This window comes from Hypomesus nipponensis, chromosome 22, assembly GCF_054491055.1.
Source record: "Hypomesus nipponensis isolate SF chromosome 22, ASM5449105v1, whole genome shotgun sequence".
NCBI classification, from domain to species: domain Eukaryota; kingdom Metazoa; phylum Chordata; class Actinopteri; order Osmeriformes; family Osmeridae; genus Hypomesus; species Hypomesus nipponensis.
In genome coordinates this window covers 15,811,035-15,834,000 of record NC_140382.1, presented here as the reverse complement: position 1 = coordinate 15,834,000, position 22,966 = coordinate 15,811,035, and the positions used below count along the sequence as shown (strand labels likewise).

Sequence of the window (22,966 nt, the reverse complement as noted above, 5' to 3'; positions counted from 1 at the left end):
GGAAAGAGAAACAGAATGCAAACCAGAGAAATGGTAAATAACGGTTTCACGTTCCCCGGTGCAGAGGCACTTTCCCCTGAGCTCCTGCCGGGGGTGTTTGTGTGTGTGTGTGTATGTGTGTGTGTGTGTATGTGTGTGTGTGTGTATGTGTGTGTGTGTGTGTGAGAACTGGCCCACCTGCTGAGACGTGGGCTGGAAGCATGGAGCTCCATGCTGCTGAGAGCCCCAGATAACGGCAGATGAAAGAGACTGGTGTGGGGGCAGTGTGTGGAGGTGTGTGTGGAGGTGTGTGTGGAGGTGTGTGTGTGGAGGTGTGTGTGGAGGTGTGTGTGGAGGTGTGTGTGGGGAGGTGTGTGTGGAGGTGTGTGTGTGGAGGTGTGTGTGGAGGTGTGTGTGTGGAGTTGTGTGTGTGGAGGTGTGTGCGCTGGGGGATAGGGGGATAGGACACATTGAGGCAGTATTGAGGAGTCCTCTGCTGTCGTTAAAGCCACAGCACACACACACACCTGACCCAGCACACACTCCAGCTCACTGGGATTGGGGGTGATTCACACAGGTGTTTGGAAGGATTTGGAATGTGTGTCCCTCTGCAATCATCGTCAGTTGTTTGGTGTGCGTCTGTGTGTGTGCGTCTGGGGGGGGGGGGACGCTGAGAATGTGATGTGGAAGTGTCTGTCCTCTCTCCAACACAATGAATAAGGGATTGAGAGAGAGAATGAGGGGGACAGAGAAGTAGAAAGAAACAAAGAGAGGGGTGGAAAAGGATGCTGTCTTTCAGATTACAGACTTCTCTGAAGAGCTGGCTTCCCCTAAAACCACAGACCTGTTGCTGTGTGTGTGTGTGTGTGTGTGTGTGTGTGTGTGTGTAAACAAAAACGACCTTATCTCAGCCTGCAGACGGAGAGAGGGATTGAGGAAAGAAGAGAGAAAGAGGAAAAGAAGGGCGACTCGAGGATGATGTCGAGAGGCTGGCAGACAAGTGTCGGGAGCACATTTGAGGATTGTGTGTTTGAAACAGGAAGTGGAGTCTGCTAGGAGGCTGGCAGACAGGAAATGGAGGTACACAGCCTGATTGGTACTTAGAATCTGGAGCTTTCTTATTTCCCCTTTTCTCTTTTTACATGCTTTCCTTATCTCTCGCACCGCTACCTCTCCTTCTCCTTCTCCCCCCCCCCCCCTCTCTCTCTCTCTCTCTCTCTCTCTCTGTCTCTCTCTCTCTCTCTTTATCCTGCAGGCTTAGTAAGGATGAGTGTCTGAGAAGAAGACTGTGATGTGTCCATCTATCACTCGAGTTGTGTGTGTGTGTGTGTTCTGGGTAAGATATCATGGTACAGGGAGAAATATTGTAATGATTGGCATTTGAAATAAATGTGCTTGAAAGCGGTTTTCAGGGTAAATCCCGGGACAGCAATCTCAGAACATGTGCTGTCATCAGGGGGTTTGATCTACGGGGAATACACATGCCTACACACACAAACACAGCACGCAGTACACCTCCCCTAAAGACACAAACTAACACCCTGAACCCCCCCCCCCTCCCTAAAAACCCACTCGCTCACACACACACACACGCACACACACACACAGACACACACAGACACACACACACACACACAGACACACACACACACACAACCCCGGCTGTGCAGGGCTGGAGGAGGCCCAGGGGGGTAGGGAGCGAGGGATGGCTGGTGATTTGATGGATGTGGTGACAGATAGAGGACAGGGGGAGAGAGGGATGAGGACGAGGAGGGGAAGAAGGGAGAAGGAGGAGGAGTGAGGATTGTGTGTAACGCACGCACAGAGGAAGCCTTCGCACAGCCAAAACACCTGGGCTGCTATTACAATGTCAACTCAACACACACACACACACACTATACCCTTCCAATACATTCAAACCAACACATGTTGGTTGAGTTAAAGAAAAAGAATCATCATTAAATTCACATCACAACTGGTGATATGAATGTCCTCCTTCTTCCCAGGACAGGCAGGAGCAGCAGAGAGCATCGTCAGTGATCACCCCTGTCCTGTCCTGTCCTGTCACACACACAGCCCCCACTATCATATCATGTTGGATGATGGATACTAAATGCATACACACATACCATTATGTGTACATATAGTATGGTAGTATGAACAGTGGGATGCCAGCAGAATATCGAGTTGAGGCGGCCATTTTGGCTCAAGAGACTGACAGTAGTAATCACAATTTCCCAGCCCAGCGGTGGACAGGAGTGTTTGTGAGTTTCCGTGTGTCAGAGAGGGAGAGAGTGAGAAGGAAGGACAGCAGGGCTGGAGCTGGAGTCTGTAATGGGGCTTGATTGTCCTCCTGGCTGATAGAGTAATGGGCGGGGAAGTGAGAGTGTGTGTGTGGCAGGGGGCAGTAATGGTGAGACTGAAGAGCTGGTCCACAATTGGTGGTTAGAGGTCTCTCTGTGTGTGTGTGTGTGTGTGTGTGTGTGTTTGTGTGTGTGGTTGAGGAGAGTGGAGGTGAGAGGGTAAAAGGTTTCAGCTGAGCTGAGATGCAGTTTGAGAAGAGGGATGAGAAGTAATGGGCGATAGAAGGATGAGAGAGGAGAGGAGAGAAGGATTAAGGAGGAGAGGGACTATTTGGGACTCAGTGGGGCCTCAAAGAGCCACAGTACTTTGTAAAAGAGAGAGAGAGAGAGAGAGAGGGAGAGAGAGGGAGAGAGAGGGAGAGAGAGAGCGGGAGGGAGGGACAAAAGGAAACAGGCATAGACAGAGAGATAGAAAGAAAGCGCATGTTGATGTCTAAAAGAAAGAGGCAGAGAGAGAATGTGTGTGTAGGACAGAGAGATGAAAGACCAGAGGAATTGGCTGGGACAAGCTGCCACTAAATCCAATGGGGGCAGAGCGGGGGGGGGGGGGGGAGGGCTTAGTGTCATTCTGAAACGGGACCATGAAAACCAGGACTCCCAAACTCCGACTACTCCGACCCGGCAACAACAGCCAGCCTGACAACAATCACCCATGACAACCGCGGAGATGGACCGGTGACCATACATTGGCCTTACTTTTGTGTGATTAGTTAAGCATCATAGACTGTGTGTGTGTCAACAAAAGAATAAACAACGTACTTAGAGCTGTGACTGAATAATTTACAGTATGTGAATATACAGTATGTACAATTTCCTTAGATAAAAGGATCTTCACACACACACAATTCCACACAACATTATTCACAGTACCTGTTGTCATTGTCCTCCACGGCTAGAAGCTTGTACCTTTATGAAAGGCCCGTCTCACTAAGCACTGTGTCTAAATCATTCACTATGCTCTGTCTAACACATACACCAACACAGCTGTTTAGTGGTGATGACACGGTTATACTCTGCCTTTATGATATACAATGTGGGTGTGTTTGTGTATGTAAAGAACAGCATCGCTTGAGCATCAACGCACACACACACGCTAAAACACACACGCGCACACACCCACACACACACACCTCTCAGGGTGTGTGACTGCACTGTCTCGTCAGCCTAACTGTTCCAGGCGACAGGGTTTCACAGTCAAGGTGAATGTCTGGACAGAGACTGCAGCCCAATCTGGGTTCTCACATCTGGTCCCCATCCTTAATCAGAATCCTCATCACCATCATCATATAACCCGGCTGTCCCTGTTAGCACTAACATTGACAGACATCATCTCAGATGTTCATCTCAGATGTCAGCACCTGGTTCTGTTCTGACTGACACCACCCCATCAGGACCTCAGAACTCTACTGCATCCTCAACTGGAGCTTTTCACCTGCATTGGCTCGGCTGCACTCCGCTCCCCTCGCTCGGGGTACCAGGTGCTTCGTTTCCCAGTGCAGATAGTACCCCCTCAGTGTAGGCGGTCGTCGTAGCGACGCCAAAAAAAGGCGAGGAGAGTTGGGGTTGAGTGGAGGTGGTACCATGCTGTGGAAATGCACCCTATGTTGTCATCTACAGTCCCATCACATACTCCTATCCTCCTCACATCACACCCTCCTCTAATCATCCTCCTCATTTTCCAATCATCCCCAGCTCTCTTCTTCCTCATCTCCTCCTGCTAACATAACCCCCCCCTCCTCCTCAAATCACACCCTCCTCTCCTCCTCACATCACACCCTCCTCTCCTCCTCCTCTCCTTCTCCTCAAACCACACCCTCCTCTCCTCCTCCTCTCCTCCTCCTCACATCACACCCTCCTCTCCTCCTCCTCCTCCTCACATCACACCCTCCTCTCCTCCTCCTCCTCCTCACATCACACCCTCCTCTCCTCCTCCTCTCCTTCTCCTCAAACCACACCCTCCTCTCCTCCTCCTCCTCACATCACACCCTCCTCTCCTCCTCCTCCTCCTCACATCACACCCTCCTCTCCTCCTCCTCCTCCTCCTCACATCACACCCTCCTCTCCTCCTCCTCCTCCTCCTCACATCACACCCTCCTCTCCTCCTCCTCTCCTCCTCCTCACATCACACCCTCCTCTCCTCCTCCTCTCCTCCTCCTCACACCACACCCTCCTCTCCTCCTCCTCTCCTCCTCCTCACACCACAGCCTCCTCTCCTGCTCCTCTTGACATCAGTACCACTAACACAATCTTGTCCCCGTCCTCCTCTTCCTCCCCCAGGTCTTTTCCATTAAGACAGCTGTCACTTTGACAAGTGGACCGGCTTCCTCTTTCAGCCGTTAGGTTGATGAACAGGCTGGTTCACTTAGGAGTCACCCCCTGCGCAGGCACACTCACACGCCTGGCGCTAGCTTACCTAATGCCTCTTGGCCGATGGGGATGGGGGGGTGACTTCTAGAGATTTCCGGACGTTGTCCTGACTTGGTGTCTGGTGATATAAAAGTCTAAAACTGTCACTATCTCGCTTATTCTCTCCCTCTTTTCTCTCAGGTCTACTATGTGCACTTTTTTTCCCCCCTCCTCTACACACACACACTCTCCCCCTCTGTCCGTTTGATAAACTCTCTCCTCCCTCCCTCCCTCCCTCCCTCCCTCCTCCTTAGTGAGTGTTGCTAAGGAGAGGGGGGTGGCACCGTTGGCATCCATCACCCTGATCTCGCGTCTGCGTTTGATGACACGCCACCACCAACGTTCGGCTGCCAACAATCTCTCTGCTTGACTGTACTCTGTGTCAAGGTCACACACACACACACACTGACAAAGATGTCAGTGTGCTTGGCTGGGGGTTGTACACTAAGACAAGGGAGTTGTCAGTGGGCTGTTTTGTTGGACATTGATTCATCCTTCACCGCGCTCCTCACACGCACACGGGCTGTCTCTCTGTTAGCCGTGTGTCAGTGCTAAGCCTGTAATGTATGCGTGTCTGGCTGTTTAACAGGCTTATGTCACAGCATAATGATAAGCTGTGTGTAAAGCTATCTGGTAACAGCACTTAAGAGCCTGTTAGGGCTCCACACCACATGAATGAAGAGCTCCAGCTGCCTCTGGGAGGAGGGCTGTGCCTCTGGGGTGTGTGTGTGTGTGTGTGTGTGTGTGTGTTCCTACCGTTCTGGATGTCCAGGATGTGGTGTTTGTCCAGGGTCCATCCCCCCATGTTGGAGGCGTCCAGCTCATAGCCCTGAAGCACGGCAGTCCTCTTCTCCCACAGGATCAGGTCCAGACACGACTCGTACTCGAAACCCACCGAAACTGCTCACACACACACACACACATCACAGATATAATATAGACACTATTGTTTACATTTGAGCACATTAACCTTTTATACACATAGTCCTAAGTCAACATTTACATTTGAACAGAAAGTGTTAACTCTTGAAATCTACATTCCACCCGTCCTCGTCCAATCATTTCGGATCCTATCTGTCATTAACCAATTACAGGAGATGTCCTGTCCGTTTTCCACCAATCACATCAAATGTCCCATCTGTCCTCAGCCAATCAAATCTAGACGGGCACTCTGCAGACCCTTCCTAGGATCAATAACCACAAGTGTGTGTGCGTGTGTATGTGTTTATGTGTTTATGTGTGTGTGTTAAAAGCAACATTACAAGCCCAGGAGTCTGATTAAGAGTGGAGATAAAACACTGATCAATAACCACAGTCCAGTCCACCCCTCCCTGTATTCCTCCCCTTTCCCTCCATCTATCTCTCCTCCCCTCTCTCCATCTATCCATCCCTTCTTCCCTCCCTCTATCTATCTACCCCTGACAGGTTCATCCCTCTCTCAATCCATGCTTACTGTTAAAGAGCATGGGAAGATTTCTCTCTCTCTCTCTCTCTCTCTCTCTCTCTCTCTCTCTCTCTCTCTCTCTCTCTCTCTCTCTCTCTCTCTCTCTCTCTCTCTCTCTCTCTCTCTCTCTGTCTCTCTCTCTCTCTCTCTCTCTCTGTCTCTCTGTCTCTCTCTCTCTCTCTCTCTCTGTCTCTCTGTCTCTCTGTCTCTCTCTCTCTCTCTCTCTCTCTCTCTCTCTCTGTATTTCCATGTCTCACTCATCCACTCTCTCCATCCCATTTCAGTCTGTGCCCCCCACCCACCCACCCACCCCTCTTCACTTCTCTGTTCTCTATTCACTCTCCCATGAGGGGGGAATGTCAGTACATGCCTTGCTGTCGGCTGTGTGAGTGGGAAAGAGTGTGTGTGTGTGTGTGTGTGAGAGAGAGAGAGAGAGAGAGAGAGAGAGAGAGAGAGAGAGAGAGAGAGTAAAATAGTGTGAGCTACTGGCGGACCATGTGTGTACAGTTCGCTTTTGTGAGAACTGTACTGTCTATCCATACCAGGTGTGTGTGTGTGTGTGTGTGTGAGAGAGAGAGAGAAACAGATAGAGAGATATATAGGATGAAGAGAGAGAGCGATAGAGCCAGAGACAGAGAGAGACCGAGAGAGAGAGAGAGAGAGTAGAGAGACAGAGAGACAGAGAGAGAGATAAAGAGAGTGAGAGATCGTTGCTGCAGTATATTTAGAAGAAAAGCCACAGCTTTTGCTGTGACCTTCACAACGCAGATGGGAGGAGGAGTGAAGCAAAGAAAGAAACGTTTCAGTACACACACACACAGACACGTGCACGCTTACACACATTTGTGTTCGTCGTAGTGGTTTGGAGTTGTATGGTAATCACACATGCAAAGAAAACACTGTCAGCAAAAAGAAATAACAGGAAGTGGAGACAGAGAGAGAGAGGGAGAGCTAGAGAGAGAGAGAGTGAGAGAGAGAGAAAGAGCGAGAGAGAGATAGAAGAGACTTAAGAGAGAGACAGATAGGGAGAAGAAGGTGGTGGAGAAAGAGGGGGAGTTGGTAGAGAGGACAGACAGGAAATGAGGAAGAGAGGATGTGAGAGAATGAGAGAGTTGAAGAGTGAGAGGGGACAGAGAAAAAGAGAGGTGCTCATGGAATCACTGCTAAAACAGAGACACCTCACAGGGTTCAGAGTGTAACATCTCAACACAAAAGGCCTTGACAGCAAGGCTGTTTTCTCAGTATCAAATATCCAGAGTCAGAAAGTTCAAGAAAAACACATACAAATATAACAGTGGAATGTTTCTGGAGCTCTTGTACTTAGCAGAGAGGACAGCTGTTTGGGACTGAAATGTTATTCTACTAATTGTCTAGTGTAGCATGCTAGGCTTTCTTTTCAATTCCATCCCAACTGAATTAGCATTAGCCAGACGTACCACAGCTAAGCTAACCCATCCATTGCCCTAAGCTCAATTAGTTAGCCAGTTCCTCTAGCAATCAGACCTATTATACAAGCGATGCTAACTCACCGACTGCCTCTGAGAGTCCATAGACTTTCTGGTTATAGGCGTCAGTCTTGTCCCAAATGAAGGTGTAGGAAAGGTTGGGCTGAGCTGGGAACCACTTCTGGAACAACCGGCCCACTACAGCCACCATCAGGTGCACCTGGGGAAATAGAAACAGCAACGCTTATTATCAGGGTTATCCATTATAAATACCAAAACGAGTTCCTAGTAAATACATACCGTTTCTTGACTCTGACCACCGAAACACTGTTAGAACTCTGCACTTCCTATCCTTGAGCTCCTGCTGCACTTTCTATATGCGCTATGGGTCTATTGGCGCTACACTTCTACTAAATGAATTACAAAACTGATTAAGCTAAAGCTTACTTCCTATTCCACGTCTGCCAGTCCTTGTGGCTTGTGGAAGTAAACGCAGGGTATTGATTTGAGAGTGTTCTTGGTGACTTGCCTTCATGAGGTTGAAGGGGATGCTAGACTGGGTCATGGTGACTTTCAGGACAGGCTTGTACCCTGCCGCCCGCGAGCTGAGATACAGCAGGTAGAGGTCACTTCCTGGGATGGACGTCTCTTCCTGTAACACCTGCAGACACACATCAAAGCAGAGGGAGCAGGACGTGTCAGCACACCACTGGTGCACAGGTGTGTGTGTCTGTGGGGGGGGGGGGGGGGTATGGTGAGGCATGGGGTTGTGTGAGTGTGTGGTGGGGCATTGGGTTGTGTGTGTGTGTGTTGGAGTGTGGTGGGGCATGGAGTTGTGTGAGTGTGTGTGTGTGTGTGGGGGGGGGCGGTTGATGATATGTCACTGTGCCAGGAAGACACAGCACACTGCTGTGAGGGGGGAGGGGGAAAGGGGGGAGGAGGAAAGGGGGGTCAAAGAGTGTCCTAACAGTGGTGGGTAAAGAAGAAGAAGAAGAGGGAGGGGAGGGAGGGATCCTGTTCTGGCAGGACAGCTTGTCTGCATGACTCACTAACTATCTTCCTGATGGGCAGCAAGCGGACTGCAACACACCCAACTCTGCATGTGTCTGTATTCAGATCAATAGGAAAATGAACTCCATCCGCTCAGCATCCACTCAGTGCCACGCGTCCCACTCTGACAGGGTGAGACACTTGTTAGAGCACGTGTTCCTATCTCTCTCTAAACAGAGGGAAATGACATGGCTTCTGCATACAAATGCAGTGCTTTTGACAGTAATGTGGACAGGTTTAGTAAGCTACCTGGCAGGTGTGGACAGGGTGGATGGATAACTACCCAGAGATGATAACAATAACAACTAAAACCATTATCCCTATGTAGTTATCCTAACAGCAGCCTGTTAGGGGGCATGTGTGTTGGCGACAGTCAGGTGAGGACTGTCTGGTCCATGTCTTATCATCATTAGAACCACGGTGTCTTAACTCGACGAGTCTGTCAGACCGCTCACTAATGGGACAGGGTGTTTGGATGTGTGCATCTGTTTGATTTGATGAGATGGTGTGTGTGTGTGTCAGGATGTGTTTTTCTGGTTTTCTCTTCTGTGATAGTACACACACTGTTATTGATTCTTTCTGTGAGAACAATCCATCACACGTGCGCACGCGCACACACACACGGTGAGGTGTCATCAATCAGAGACTTGATTCCAAACTTCATAGCAACCTCCCTGCCAACAGAACATTCTCTGACCTGTCTTCTAGCAACCATGGTGTTGCCATAGGAATGATGGTGATGAGGCCTTATTATTCTAATGCTATGGTTCCATCACCATTAGTAGATTGATGGGGACTTCTACATTGTAAATGCTTCAGTGGGGGTGTTCCAGGCTGTCTATACATGGGCTGGGTCACTGTGTTCTGCCCACTGGACCAGGATCTCCATCCTCCATCCAGACTGGAGCTCAAGTGTAAGAGCTCTTTAAAAGTCTGGTGAATGAGGCTACCAAAGCACAATCGCAATGAATTACATTTCATTCAGAGTCAAATGGCTGAGCGGTGAGGGAGTCGGGCTAGTATTTAGAAGGTTGCTGGATCGATTCTCTGCCGTGCCAAATGACGTTGTGTACTCGGGCAAGGCACTTCACCCTACTTGCTTCGGGGGGAATGTCCCTGTACTCACTGTAAGTCGCTTTGCATTGTGTACAGTTGCGAGCCGAGTGTGTGTGTGTATGAGTGTGTGTGTAGGTGTACGCCTGTGTGAACGTGTGTGTTCCTATTTGTGTATTAAAGATGGTTTAAATCTTCAGCTAGAGTCAATTACAAAACCATTCCTTTCATAGCGTCTCTTTCAATGGCCCTCTTCTTCAGACACAAGTGCTGGGGCTGCATTTATTGTTTTAGATCTCCCAGACGATCGTAAAATTAAAAATCCCACGTTCCTGTTATAGACCGCCATTAGAAGCGCGCACACACACACACACACGCACACACATATCCTGGCAGAATTGTCATTTCCTTTCCATATTGCATAAGATAACACTCACTCGAACGCACGCACACACACACACACACACACACACACACACACACACTACTTTGAACGTAATAACAGAAGCCTTTTATTATGAGTTAGTTTAGAGCCAGGAGAAACATGCTATTAGGGTCTGGAGGAATGTAGTTACACATATGGGGGAGCAGGGTGGGGTCCCTGTAGGAGTGTGTGTGTGTGTGTGTGTGTGAGAGAGAGTATAAGAGAGAGAGAGTGTGTGTTATAAAAACAGTCCCATTAGATTGCCAAGTGCCCAACCCTGAAGGATAATTACCCTGTATGTCAGAGGAGTTTACCCTTTCCCTGCCTTACGAACACACACACACACACACACACCGTTGGGGCATGTGGCTGCAACGTGTGGGTGTGTGTAAGAGAGGGTGGAGGACAAATGTGTGGGAATGCAGTGTGGGTTGGAGTGTGTGTGTGTGTGTTGTCCGCTCAATTAGATGCTCGTTCTGATAGATCCTGTTGTCATTGGCAACCATATTAGATATCAAAGCCCTGTGGTTAACTTTATACACACTGATACTGACATGAAGAAAGGAGAGAAGAGAGAGGGAGAGAATGTGATCCCTCTGTTCTCCTTCGTCCTTCCATGCACTGCAATCTGTTTCTCTGGCCTTCTCCGTCTCTCGCTCGCTTTCCTCTTTCTTCCTGGGTGTCTGTCGCTCATCAACTCCTGAGACAGGAGGAATCTCCTTTTGGCAATGTCTGAAGCTGCTTGTGTGTGTGTGAGTGAGTGTGTGTGTATGTGGACGTGTTCACATGTGTATGTGAAAACCTAAACATTGTTGAGATACATTTGACAGTTTAGTGTAGCATTGCTGTGTGTGTGTTGCACTGCTTGGCAGGATCTAGGCTGGCAGACATTGTTTCATTAAAAGACTTTTGGAGCAGAGCAGAGCCAGGAGGGGAGGGGGAGAGGAGGAGAGGAGGGCAGGAGGAGAGGAGGAGGGGAGAGGAGAGGAGAGGAGGGGAGGAGGAGGGGAGAGGATGAAAGGAGGAAAGGAGGAAAGGAGGGGAGAGGAGGGGAGCCAGGAGAAGAGGAGTGAAGTGTGTCCAGAGAACACATATCAGTTGCTAGCTCTGGACACCCAACCAAACACTACAATGTGTTTGGCTGCTCTGTGCACACAGTCTTGGCTATGATAGGGATAAGACTGAAGACGCTTGGGTTTGACCTGTGTGAGAGTGTGTGTGTGTGAGTGTGTGTGTGTGAGTGTGTGTGTGTTTGTGGTTGACGTGGATCGTCTGTGATTCCAGCTAATAAATCCGTACTGCTTCAATCACTGGCTTGTTAAAGGTAGGCTTGTATAACACCGCTCACTGTTATAAAACTGTGTGTGTGTGTGTGTCCTAACGGGCCAGTTAAAACGTGGGCAGTAAACACTGCAGGTACCTCACTGTAAACTCTCTGATCTTGCTCCCTGCTTATTTCTCTGTACCGTGCTTTTTAATGAGCTGTGTTTGCGTGACTATTTGGGTGCGTGGGCACGTACGTGTGCTGGTGCGTGTGTGTGTTTGTGTCTGTGGTGTGTGCGTTTGTGTAGGCAGAGTGTATGTAGGCGTGTGTGTGTGTGTGTGTGTGTAGGTGTGTGAGGGTACGTAGGCAGTGTGTGTGGGTTGGGATGTGAGTGTACGTAGGCATACGTGTGTGTGTGTAGGCTTGTGTGTGTGTAGGTGAGTGTCTGCATGTGTGTGTGTGTGTAGGGGTGTGTGTGTACGTAGGCGTATGTGTGTGGGTAGGGACGTGTGTCTGCATGTGTGTGTGTGTAGGGGTGTGAGGGTGCGTACCTGTGTCTCAGGTATGATGGGGCCGTCCTCAGGGGAGGAGCGGTAGCAGGTGGAGAGGGGCGAGGCCACGATGAGGGGGAGGGGCCTGACAAAGCCGCTCAGGTCGCAGGAGGGGATGTCGTTCTCCTCCTTCTTCATCACCAGGGTGTCCATGACGTAGAACACGTTCCAGGGGATCCACACCGTGCGGTACTGGGGCAAGAACGGAGCGCGCTCAAAGCCCAGGGTCAGGGAGGCCCCGCCGTTGGCCAGGAGGTCAAACCTGGAGAGGAGAGGGAGGCAAGGAGAGGAGGGGGGGTGATGGAGGTCGGAAGAGATGGTGAGAGGCGGAGGGAGGGAGGAGAGCGTGGGGATTGAAGGAGAGAGAGGGGAGGGGATAGAGGGAGGGATGGAGGGCGGGAGAGATCGAAAGAGAGGAAGAGGCAGATGGATTCGGAGAGAGGGATGAACGGAGGGGGAAAGATATTAGATTGCGTTTTAAGGAGGCGTCTCTCAAATGCCACCCTCTTCATCACGCTGTGCTCCGGCACCGAGGGGAGCTTTCACCCCAACAACACAAATGACACGAGACACCCAATCTGCTGGCTCTCCTCCCTCTCTTCCTGTGCTCATCTATACCACTCAGGACTCTGTGGCAGGGTCACAGCACCTCACTGGACGGCTCGAGGCCAACCTCTTATTCTATTGGATCTCATTTACCATCGGACGTGTCTGGGAGCTTAGCCTCTGCCTACCTGAATACCTCTATTAGGACACCAGATGTCTCTCCCTCTCACACACACACACACACACACACACACACACATACAGCAAAACACAAACGTACACACACACACCAACACACAGCCCTGCAGCTGGAAGAACCTAATAAAGGGTCTCCTCTCTGGCCTGTGTTCTCTCTCTGTAATGTGTGAGAGGTGTAATAAGGTGTGGCCTGTGCTCTCTCTCTCTCTCTGTACTGTGTAGAGAGGTGTAATAAGGTGTGGCCTCATTACCTCTGCTGCTCTCTGGAGGAGAGGATGCTTCTGGAATAACACTGGGATGCTTTTACAGAGGAGAGTGTGTGCGTGTGTGTGTCTCTGTGAGTGTGTGTGTGTGTCTCGGTGAGTGTGTGTGTGTGCGTGTGTGTGTGTGTGTGCGTGGCTGTGTACCGGTGATTGATTCTGCCCTTGTAAATCCAATGCATTTTAAACAGGCCTGCAGTCTTTAAATGCTGGCCGGTTTTCACTGGTCTGCTGGTGACATTTGCATGTGAAGATGTGGAAGAGATCTCTCTTCCCCCCCCCCTCCCCCCCCCCCTCTCTCTCTCTCTCTCTCTCTCTCTCTCTGTGTCTGTACTTCTCTCTCTTGTCTCCTTCCTTTTCCTTTCTTCACTCTGTCCATCTCTCTCTCTCTATCCTGGCTCTGACACTGGTGTAGACTGCCCCCCTTTCCCTCCCTCTCTCTCTCTCCTCTCTCTCTCTCTCTCTCTCTCTCTCTCTCTCTCTCTCTCTCTCTCTCTCTCTCTCTCTCTCTCTCTCTCTCTCTCTCTCTCTCTCTCTCTCTCTCTCTCTCTGTCTCTCTGTCTCTCAGGTTGAAGTACACTTCCAATCACACTCTTAGACACACATTCACATAAACACCCAATCCATCAGCCCAGAAAAGATAGAAATCACAATTGGCACACACAATTTGTGTGTGTGTGTGTGTATGTGTGTGAGAGAGAATGTGTGTGTGAAGATGTGTGTGTGAGGATGTGTGTGTGCTGACTTACATGCCGTCCTTGCGTGTGATGGTGTATCCGTGGTCAGGGTAGTGGAGGAAGGTGACGTTCACCCCGATGAGGGGAGTCCCATCTGCTGTCAGCACCTGACCCCTGATGATGGACACCAGACTGGGGGAGAGGGAGAGGGAGAGGGAAGAGAGGGAAGAGAGGGAAGAGAGGGAGAAGAGAGGGAGAGGGAAGAGAGGGAGAAGAGAGGGAGAAGAGAGGGAGAAGAGAGGGAGAGGGAAGAGAGGGAGAGGGAAGAGAGGGAGAAGAGAGGGAGAGGGAGAGGGAAGAGAGGGAGAAGAGAGGGAGAAGAGAGGGAGAGGGAGAGGGAAGAGAGGGAGAAGAGAGGGAGAGGGAGAGGGAAGAGAGGGAGAAGAGAGGGAGAGGGAGAGGGAAGAGAGGGAGAAGAGAGGGAGAAGAGAGGGAGAGGAGAGGGAGAGGGAGAGGGAAGAGAGGGAGAAGAGAGGGAGAGGAGAGGGAGAGGGAGAGGGAGAAGAGAGGGAGAAGAGAGGGAGAGGAGAGGGAGAGGAGAGGGAGAGGGAGAAGAGAGGGAGGGAGAGGATGAGAAGGACAGGGGGGATATTCAGATGTTACAACAATGCTATGTGCTGAAAGGCTTTCTACAAAAGCAGAAAACACTTAAACCAACACATGATATTGACCATTAAGAAGCAGCCCCCTGGACAAATGACTCATATCTATTATTATGTACAAAAAAGAACACACACGCCGACAGCAAGCCACAAACACACCAAGCCACACACACACTTACACACACACAGGGCATTGTTCCTCCCTGTTCCTCCTAAGCAGTCATAACTCACAGGTTGTTTAAGTGCCCCCTCACATGCACACTGATCAATACTGGAGAGGACTAAGGGCTAAATCTTACACACACACACGGTCAATGAAGTGAGAGGTAGCTAGACGGAAAGGTGGACAGGACAAAAGAGGGAGATGAGAGGATGGGCGGAGATGAGAAGAGGAAGAGAGGACAGCTTGATTTACTCCCCTTTTCCTCAGGTCATTACCACATTTACTGAGAGTTAATCAGTAGAACTGTAGTCAACACACACACACACACACAGAACCCCCCCTCCCCCACACACACACCTCCCCAGAGTAATCATCCTATAAATTACCCAGAAGTCCCTGCTCTCTAATGCACCTGTAATGTATTCCTTCCTTTGGCTGTAAACCAGTGGTTGCCGTAGTGACAGATTAGGGATAGATATCAGTCGAATGTTATCCTATCCAGATGACCTCATAATCCCTCACTCTGTCCTCCCCTCCTTTCTCACCCTCGATCCCTTCCTTCCCCCCTCTCTCTCTCTCTCTCTCTCTCTCTCTCTCTCTCTCTCTCTCTCTCTCTCTCTCTCTCCCCCTCAGAGTCTGATTTCCTCCCTGTCCTTTTGGTATTACTTTTCTTTTCTCTTCCCTCCTCTCCTCCTTTCTCTTTGCATAAAGAAATGAGACAGCGATGAGGGGGAGATGGAGAGATGGAGGTACAGCTGGACAGTCAAGGAGAGGCAGAGAGGCGGGATGGAGAGATGAAGGTAGAATTGGACAGTCAATGAGAGGCAGAGAGGCAGGGATGGAGACATGAAGGTAGAACTGGCAGGAGGAGAGACACAGCGAGGGGAAGAGATGGAGAGGAGGTGCAGCGTGGTCACATGGTCCGGCTCCCCCGTACCTCCTGTTGAAGGGGTTGTCCCCGGTGATGACGTGTGTGCTGTCATGGCCGACCAGGAAGTGGATGCGCTGGTAGAAGGAGCGTGCGGCCAGCTGGGGCACCAGGGGGGCGGGGCTCTGGCTCAGCACCTCGGCGGGGTCAGGTGACCCTCTGCAGTAGGGCTGGCTCTGACAGGACGCTTGGAGACAGCAGTCTGGGTCCATACAGTCCGCCAGACCATCTGCAGGACACACACACACACACACACACACATGTAGATACACACAGATACATGTAGATACACACACACACACTACAAGAAACCTAGCATGTTGTGTTTAAGTCAGCACACAAGTCGCATAGCTGGTGGATTTATAGGAGGTGGAGGAAACACAAACCACACACACAGGTGTTGGTGTGCCCGCCACAATGTGCTCTGATTGGCTGATCTCTGGGGAGGAAGGCAGCCCCAGTTGTTCTAGGATATTAGCTGACCTTTAACCCCCAGAGCTGGTGACAAACAGCCTGGCCGCTCTGCACTGACGGCAGAGAGTGTGTGCGTTTGTGCCTGTGTGTGCAGATGTGTGTACCTATGAGTATTTGTGAACGTGTGTGTGTGTGTGTGCGTGTGTGTGGACTAACTGTGGCTAAATATGGAGGGGATACCTTCAGGGACAGAGAGATTAAGCGAGGGGAGAGAGAGAGAGACAGAGAAGGTTGCTATGTGGAAGTCAGATAATCTCTCCCTGTAGTCCACACTAAGAGTTAGGAGACGAGAAGCAGGAGGAGGATGGAGGGGCTAACAGCACCGTGTCTATCGTACACCTGGTCTCCACCAACTTAAGACAATCAGCCAATCACATCATACCACAAAGAGCCCTCCAAAGCAACCCTCGCCTCCCGTTGGCTGTTCCACTTCTGCCTCTCCTGCCCCATGATTGGCTCACTCACCTCCTTCATTGTCTTTGCTGTCGGTGCACAGTGTCTCCATGGCGACGTCGCAGCCCGCCCCCCTCCAGCCTGATTGGCAGACACAGTGCCAGCCGTTCTGGTCCAGCGTGCAGCGACCGTTGTTGTTACACAGACCTGGGCAGCCCTCTGTCATGACACACACGCACACAAACAGAGGTCACACGGGGGTCACAGGGATGGAGTTTAGTATGTGTGTGTGTGTGTGTGACTGCGTCTGTGGGCTCTGTATGTGTGTGGGTGTGTGTGTGCATGTCTGTCTGTGTGTGTGTGTGTGTGTGTGTTGGTGTGCGTGCGCATGGGACAGAGACAGCTTTTATCCCCTCTGGTTTGAATGGAACAGAGAGACAAACAGTCCGTGTGACAGATATACACAGAGGTAGGAACCATAATGAGATCTGGTGGAGGAAGACTTTGACAGACGGACACAGGCCCGGTGAAGTGCACTGGTGCTGTAGTTTCACATGAACAACAGATCATCTCTTACTGTCACAGAGTAGGAAGAAAACAAAGGAATTTGGTGTCAAATCAAGTGAGGATAGGATGTCTGGTACAAATGCTGATGGTGGAAATTGACAAGAAAGGGAAAAGAAAGTCCAAATCAGCTTTAAGATGTTTTTGTTTTTGTTTCAACTGAATGGAATCAATTCATTGGATTTGAAAATGGATTTCAAGATGTTCCCCTTTAAAAGTTCCAATATCCCAAATCTCAAATCAGAAAAAAGAAATCAAAAAAGAAAGAAAATAAACGAATGGATACATGGAAGTCCTCCCTCACAGAACAAGCCCATTGTAGATCATGAAGGCAGAACGCAGAGGCAGCCATCATCTGCTTCTATTCATGTGAAGCCAAAACACCTGGAGACGCAAAGTATAGAGAGGCCCGCGTCCCCCCCCCCCCCCTCCACCTCTATATTTTACGCTCCGGCCAACATTCCTTCTCACAGAAGAAGAAGAAGTAGAAGAAGAATCATATTGATAATAATAATCAATAATCAATACTCAGTAATGACTAAGCCAAGCCCAGAAAGGAGGAGCAGACTAGCTAACACACACCAGAAGGATGCATGGAGACAGGAACCACACTGGGCCCCGACACAAAGCAGGAACCACACGTGTGGGTGTGTGTGTGTGTGTGTGTGTGTGTGCAGTACGTGTGTTTTTGTGTTGTGTGTGTGGGGGGGAGAAGGCATTCCTGTGTGTTTGGGGTGTGTTTGTTTATGCTTGCGTGTGTTTATGTGCTTGTGTGCATGCCTGTGTTTAAGTGTGTTTGGAAACGTTTCAGGACAGACAGGAATGAGATAACCAGAGAAAAGGACCACAAGTAAAAACAGCAAAGAGAGACTCGTACAAAGACACGTGTACTCCGTGCTTCAAGACAAAGAGAGAGCGACAGAGAGAGAGAGAGAGAGAGAGAGAGAGAGAGAGAGAGAGAGAGAGAGAGAGAGAGAGAGAGAGAGAGAGGAGCTGAGGGGATGAGAGGGAGAGAGAGACAGAGGGAGCAAGGAGAAGGAGGAGAGGAGGAGGAGGAGGAGAGTGATTGCTGGTGACAATCCCCCTGGTCTTGGTGGAGTTACCTTTGTATCCTGCCAGAGTGGGGCCAGGAGAAGAAGGGAGATTAGAGGGAAAGAAACAAATTAACCAAAACACCTCAGTGGAGAGAGAAGCTTCTGAGAGGGACTGACTGCTGGAGGAAGGGAGGGGGGCGGGGGGGGCGGGGGGATGCAGAGGAGAAGGAGAAAGGGAGGAGGGGTGTAGATATACTGGAGGCAGGCAAGACAAGGAGAGGCAGTCAGAGACAGAGATAGAGGAGACAGAAGGAGAGAGAGAAAGAGAGGGAGAGCGTGCGAGAGAGAGAGAGAGAGAGCGAGAGAGAGACACAGAGAGAAAGAGAGAGAGTAAAAGAGAGAGGCGTTGAAAGCCCCAGACAGGTGAGAACTTGCCAAGCATTCCCAGGTGGACAAAGCTGACGGAAATAACTCTGAATGTATAACTGGGAGGGAAGGGCTCACACAATACTGTGATGGAAGACAGCCGAGAGAGAGAGCAGAGGAGAGACTAACCAATGAACACAACCGAGACAAAAGTAGAGGAGAGACCAACCAATGAAGACAGCAGAGAGTATAGACCAACCAATGAAGACAGCAGAGAGAGAGAGAGCAGAGGAGAGACTAACCAATGGTAGCAGAGAGAGAGAGAGCAGAGGAGAGACTAACCAATGAAGACACACAAGCATAAAGAAAGCGGTATGGTTCTAACTGCCTGGACAGGATGGCATGGTCGGAAAGTTTTTTTTTTTTTTCTCTTTTGTAGAAAAGAGGGACAAAGAAACAAAAGAACAGAAGTGTCACCGTGACGACTCTGTGGCCTCACTCTATCCAGCTGGCGGAATGTTAGTAGCAAGCAAACACGGGCGAGGAAGAAAAATCAACAGCAGCAACAAAAAAACACCCCCGTTTCGGACGCAGATGCAAGTATGAGATTGGACAAGGCACTGTCCACGTCCTAGGTGGATCCAGCGGATGTCTGCTTGGCTGTCCCTGACTGGGGGGAGGGCCTTGAGGAGAAGTGGGAAGTATCTTATAACCCACAGAGACCTCTGGCTCCTGTTCATACTGTATGGGGGGGCTGGACTCAGGGCCTCTGAGTGAACCTTGACCTTAGAGAAAAGCAATCTTTATATTCTCCCTACTGGGTGGTGGGGGGTGACTTGCAGTCATAGAGACAACAGGAAAACATTTTAAAAAAATATGAACATATAATAGACAGAGAGAGACAGAGAGAGAAAGAGATCTCCCACAGTGAAAGACAATAAAACAGGTTATTACAAAGCTATGGCGATTATCACCACGATCACCACAGAAGCACCACAGTGCATGATGGGAAGGATGGAGGAACAGAAAGAGCACCGTACCTTTGACTCTAATGTCCGGGTTGTGAGCTTGAAAAACAGAAGGAGGAACAGAGAGGAAGAGAAAGAGAGAGCAGGCATTTTAGAAAAGAAAAGAACTGGACAGACAGTTCATTTGAGCATACACACATAGCTCAGGAGAGAGGCAGATAGCCACAGAGACCGAAGGATACACACACACACACACACACACAAAGACAGGGGTTAGAATAACAGGAATAATCACCCTGAACTATGAATGCTCTGTGAAGTACTAACTACTAATTGAGGTAACGTTTTTTTTTTTTTTTTTTACTGAAACATATGCACTGCATGTGGGAAACTGCTGTGTGTGTGTGTGGTTAAATGAATCATGCCGTCTGGGACATCAGTAGGTCATTACTATCAGGGCAGTTCAGTGGGATTGATCATATTGACATCAACCTGTGAACAATTATACTGCAGGCCCTGCTGACTCAATCGTAGAGAAGGGAGGGGGGGTGGGTGAGAGGGAAGAAAGAGGCAGGAGGTAAATGGGGAAGAGAGTGGGAGAAGTAGAGGAACAGTTATGAACCACAGCCAGGCTGGGAGAGAGGACAGATGGAGGAGGGCAGCGAGGGATGGTACTTTCATTGTTTTCTCAGATTGAAGGCATCAGTGTAGTTGATTTAACGGGTAGCACACAAATGAGATGGGATTCTGTCAAATCTACAGCTGTTTACACACCTCTCTTGCTCACCCCCCCCCCCTCTCTCTCTATCTCTCTCTATGCAAAAGAAAGTGAAAGCCACTTAGGGTATGTTGCTCTATTTTATCAGCAATGAAAAAACATCTCCCCTGTGTGCAATCCTAAGTACCAGACCACACAGAACAAGCCGAGGACAGAGATGTGGATGTGTACAGAGGAACACACCAGACAAAACTAGCAGAGGACTGAAATGTGGATGAGAGTACTTGATTTTCAGTCTTTAATCACAGGAGATAGTAGAGAGCCTGAGAACTTGACAGAGAAGGAAATGATAGGTACGAAATTGTGAGTGTCATATGAAATGTGGGTGTGACCCTTTGTACGGTAGCATGACTGTGGTTCTATTGGTGTGTGTCTGAAGGAGGAGTGTTTGTGTGTGTGTGTGTGTGAAGGAGGACTGTGTGTGTGTGTGTGTGTGAAGGAGGACTGTGTGTGTGTGTGTGTGTGTGTGCATGTTTGTTACTTGGTTCAGTTACGTATTGCTACAAATACTTTGTTTCTGTACTGAAGTAGATTTTTCTGGTATCAGTACTTTACTTCACTATTTATTTTTGCTTCACTATCCAACGTTTTACTTTCACTCTTTACATTTTTTACACAATTATCTGTACTTTCTACTTCTTAAATGTTACTTTTTTTTCAAAGTAAAAAAATAAACACAAAACAGTACATTATGGATGATGAGACAGCGAGTTAGCGATGGCAACATGACTGAGAATAGAGACAGTCCTCATCACCCATGGCCATATATGAGGGAGATGTTCAAAATGGTCTCGGTCAAAAAGGATTCCTGGCAAATGTGCCAGTCTATAGTGTATTGTTGTATTACGATGTGAGGTCCAATCGCCAGCGTGACACTAAAACAGATAGTAGAAATTGAGCCCATACTTCTTTACTTTAACTTGAGTGAAAAGGTGTAGTCAGCAGAGTCTTTGTAAACATGAGTATCTGTTCCTTCTACCTGAGTGAAGGATGCGTGTACGTTTGCCATCGGTGGTGGTGTTTCCTCACCTATGTTGCAGTGTTCTCCGGTCCAGCCCTGGTTACACTCACACTTGCCCTCCTTACACAGTCCGTTCTTGGTACACAGAGGGTGGCACGCCTTCTGGTCACACACCGCCCCGGTCCAGCCCTCCTCGCAGCGACACCCCCCCCCAAAACACACACCTCGGGTCCCGCAGTCCACCGCACACACCTCTGCAACACACACACACACACACACACACACAGGAAGAGACAAGTACACGGGATGAAACACACACACACACAGTTAATGAAACACTGTAAGCCACCCGTTGTATAGTCCTTTCACAACCAGCTCCTTTGTGTGTGTGTGTGTGTGTGTCTTCAGAATAACATTGGGAGGTTGTGACCCTGTCTGGTAGATTTCAGATATCACCTTGTAGCACTGACAAAAACAGGCGCCTCACCACAAACACACACACCCCTGTCAGATGGGCTGGGTGTAACTTGAGAAATCTGTGTGTGTGTGTGTGTGTGTGGAGAGGGTTATATCTTGGTCAAAAGAGGGAGTTAAAGTGTTGGTGATAAATATGCTTTATGTGTGTGTGTGTGACGTACGTATTTGTTAGAATTGAAGCATGATTTTGTTTGTGGGATTATTTTCATGTGTGTGTGTGTGTGTGTGTGTGTGTGTGAAGGTTGTGGTGGTTCGAAAAGATACCAGAACAGGGTCAGACCAAACACCCCCCAAAAACCTGACAGCCACCCTGATCATCAACATAGTTCCCCCATCTCCCTGCTGCTCTCTCCTCTCCCTCCCTCCTTTTCCTGTTCCCATCTCTCCCTCCCTCCCTCCCTCCCTCCCTCCCTCCCTCCCTCCCTCCCTCCCTCCCTCCCTCCCTCCCTCCCTCCCTCCCTCCCTCCCTCCCTCCCTCCCTCCCTCCCTCCGTACCGACAGAGCAGTCAGGTCCGGTCCATTTGGCATCACAGGTGCAGGTCCCACTGTCCGCCTGGTAGGACCCATGACCAGAGCACTGGTCTGGACACATGGTCTTCAGGATGTCACAGCTGGTTCCCCCCCAGCCAGGACTGCAGTGGCACTCCCCATGGATACACACACCATGGGAGCTACAGCTAGGGTCCAGGCAGTCCACTGGTGTGTGTGTGTGTGTGTGTGGGGGGGGGGCAATCATTGGGAGAACAGAGTTAGACAGGGTTAATCACTAGAACATTCCTCGGTTTATTACCCTCTGTTATGACAACATTCTGTTACTGTCCAAACTTCTAACCATCACCCCCCCCCCCCCCCCACACACACACACACACACACACACACACACACACACACACACACACACACACACACACACAGCTCTCTCTTCTATCTGACCCTATGTAATCCAAATAGGATTATAAATGTCTGACCCGTACTTCAACCTACGTAATCTGGTTACGGTTTTCTCTGGGTCAAACATGAAGGAGATGAGGGAGGGTGTGTGTGTGTGACTCTTCGTGCAAGTGTGTGTGTGCATGCGTGTCTGTGTTACTGTACCTCGGTGTGGTCATTGGCATGTTATTCACCATGCGATTTGACTAATTTGATTTATCAGCTCAGGAGCAAATCAATAAGATTGATCCTTTCTATTTCTATGGACAAGAGTATCACAGGCAAGCATACATCTCTCTCTCTCTCTCTTTATCTCTCTTTCTCTTTATCTCTCTTTCTCTCTGTCTCTCTCTCTCTCTCTCTCTCTCTCTCTCAGCATAGTGATTACATGCTCTGTCAGGTGGAGAACACAACAATTGCTTCTGGAATATTGAACTGTTAAGTGGCTGGTCATGCTTATTATGGGATGGAGAGCAAATCAGAATGGTTCGGGGGAGGGAGGGGAGAGACAAACCTCACAGCACACCCTCCATACATATGCAAAACTCCTCTCACACACATACACACACACACATCCCAGCCATTCTCCCCACACGCATACACCCCAC

At 49.6% G+C, this 22,966-nt stretch overlaps 1 protein-coding gene across 1 annotated transcript in view; it reads right to left on the bottom strand.

Moving 5' to 3' along the window:
* Positions 1 to 22,966, bottom strand: part of tenm3 (teneurin transmembrane protein 3) — a 175,066-nt gene that overhangs the window by 26,648 nt on the left and 125,452 nt on the right. Inside the window, exons 13-21 of the mRNA XM_084686437.1 lie at positions 21,924 to 22,124; positions 21,020 to 21,205; positions 16,353 to 16,499; positions 15,423 to 15,642; positions 13,733 to 13,852; positions 11,980 to 12,241; positions 8,167 to 8,298; positions 7,722 to 7,857; positions 5,505 to 5,648 (exon numbers count right to left, since the gene is read on the bottom strand). Coding sequence (XP_084542563.1) covers positions 5,505 to 5,648; positions 7,722 to 7,857; positions 8,167 to 8,298; positions 11,980 to 12,241; positions 13,733 to 13,852; positions 15,423 to 15,642; positions 16,353 to 16,499; positions 21,020 to 21,205; positions 21,924 to 22,124 — 1,548 coding nt within the window. The remainder of the gene's footprint in view (positions 1 to 5,504; positions 5,649 to 7,721; positions 7,858 to 8,166; positions 8,299 to 11,979; positions 12,242 to 13,732; positions 13,853 to 15,422; positions 15,643 to 16,352; positions 16,500 to 21,019; positions 21,206 to 21,923; positions 22,125 to 22,966) is intronic.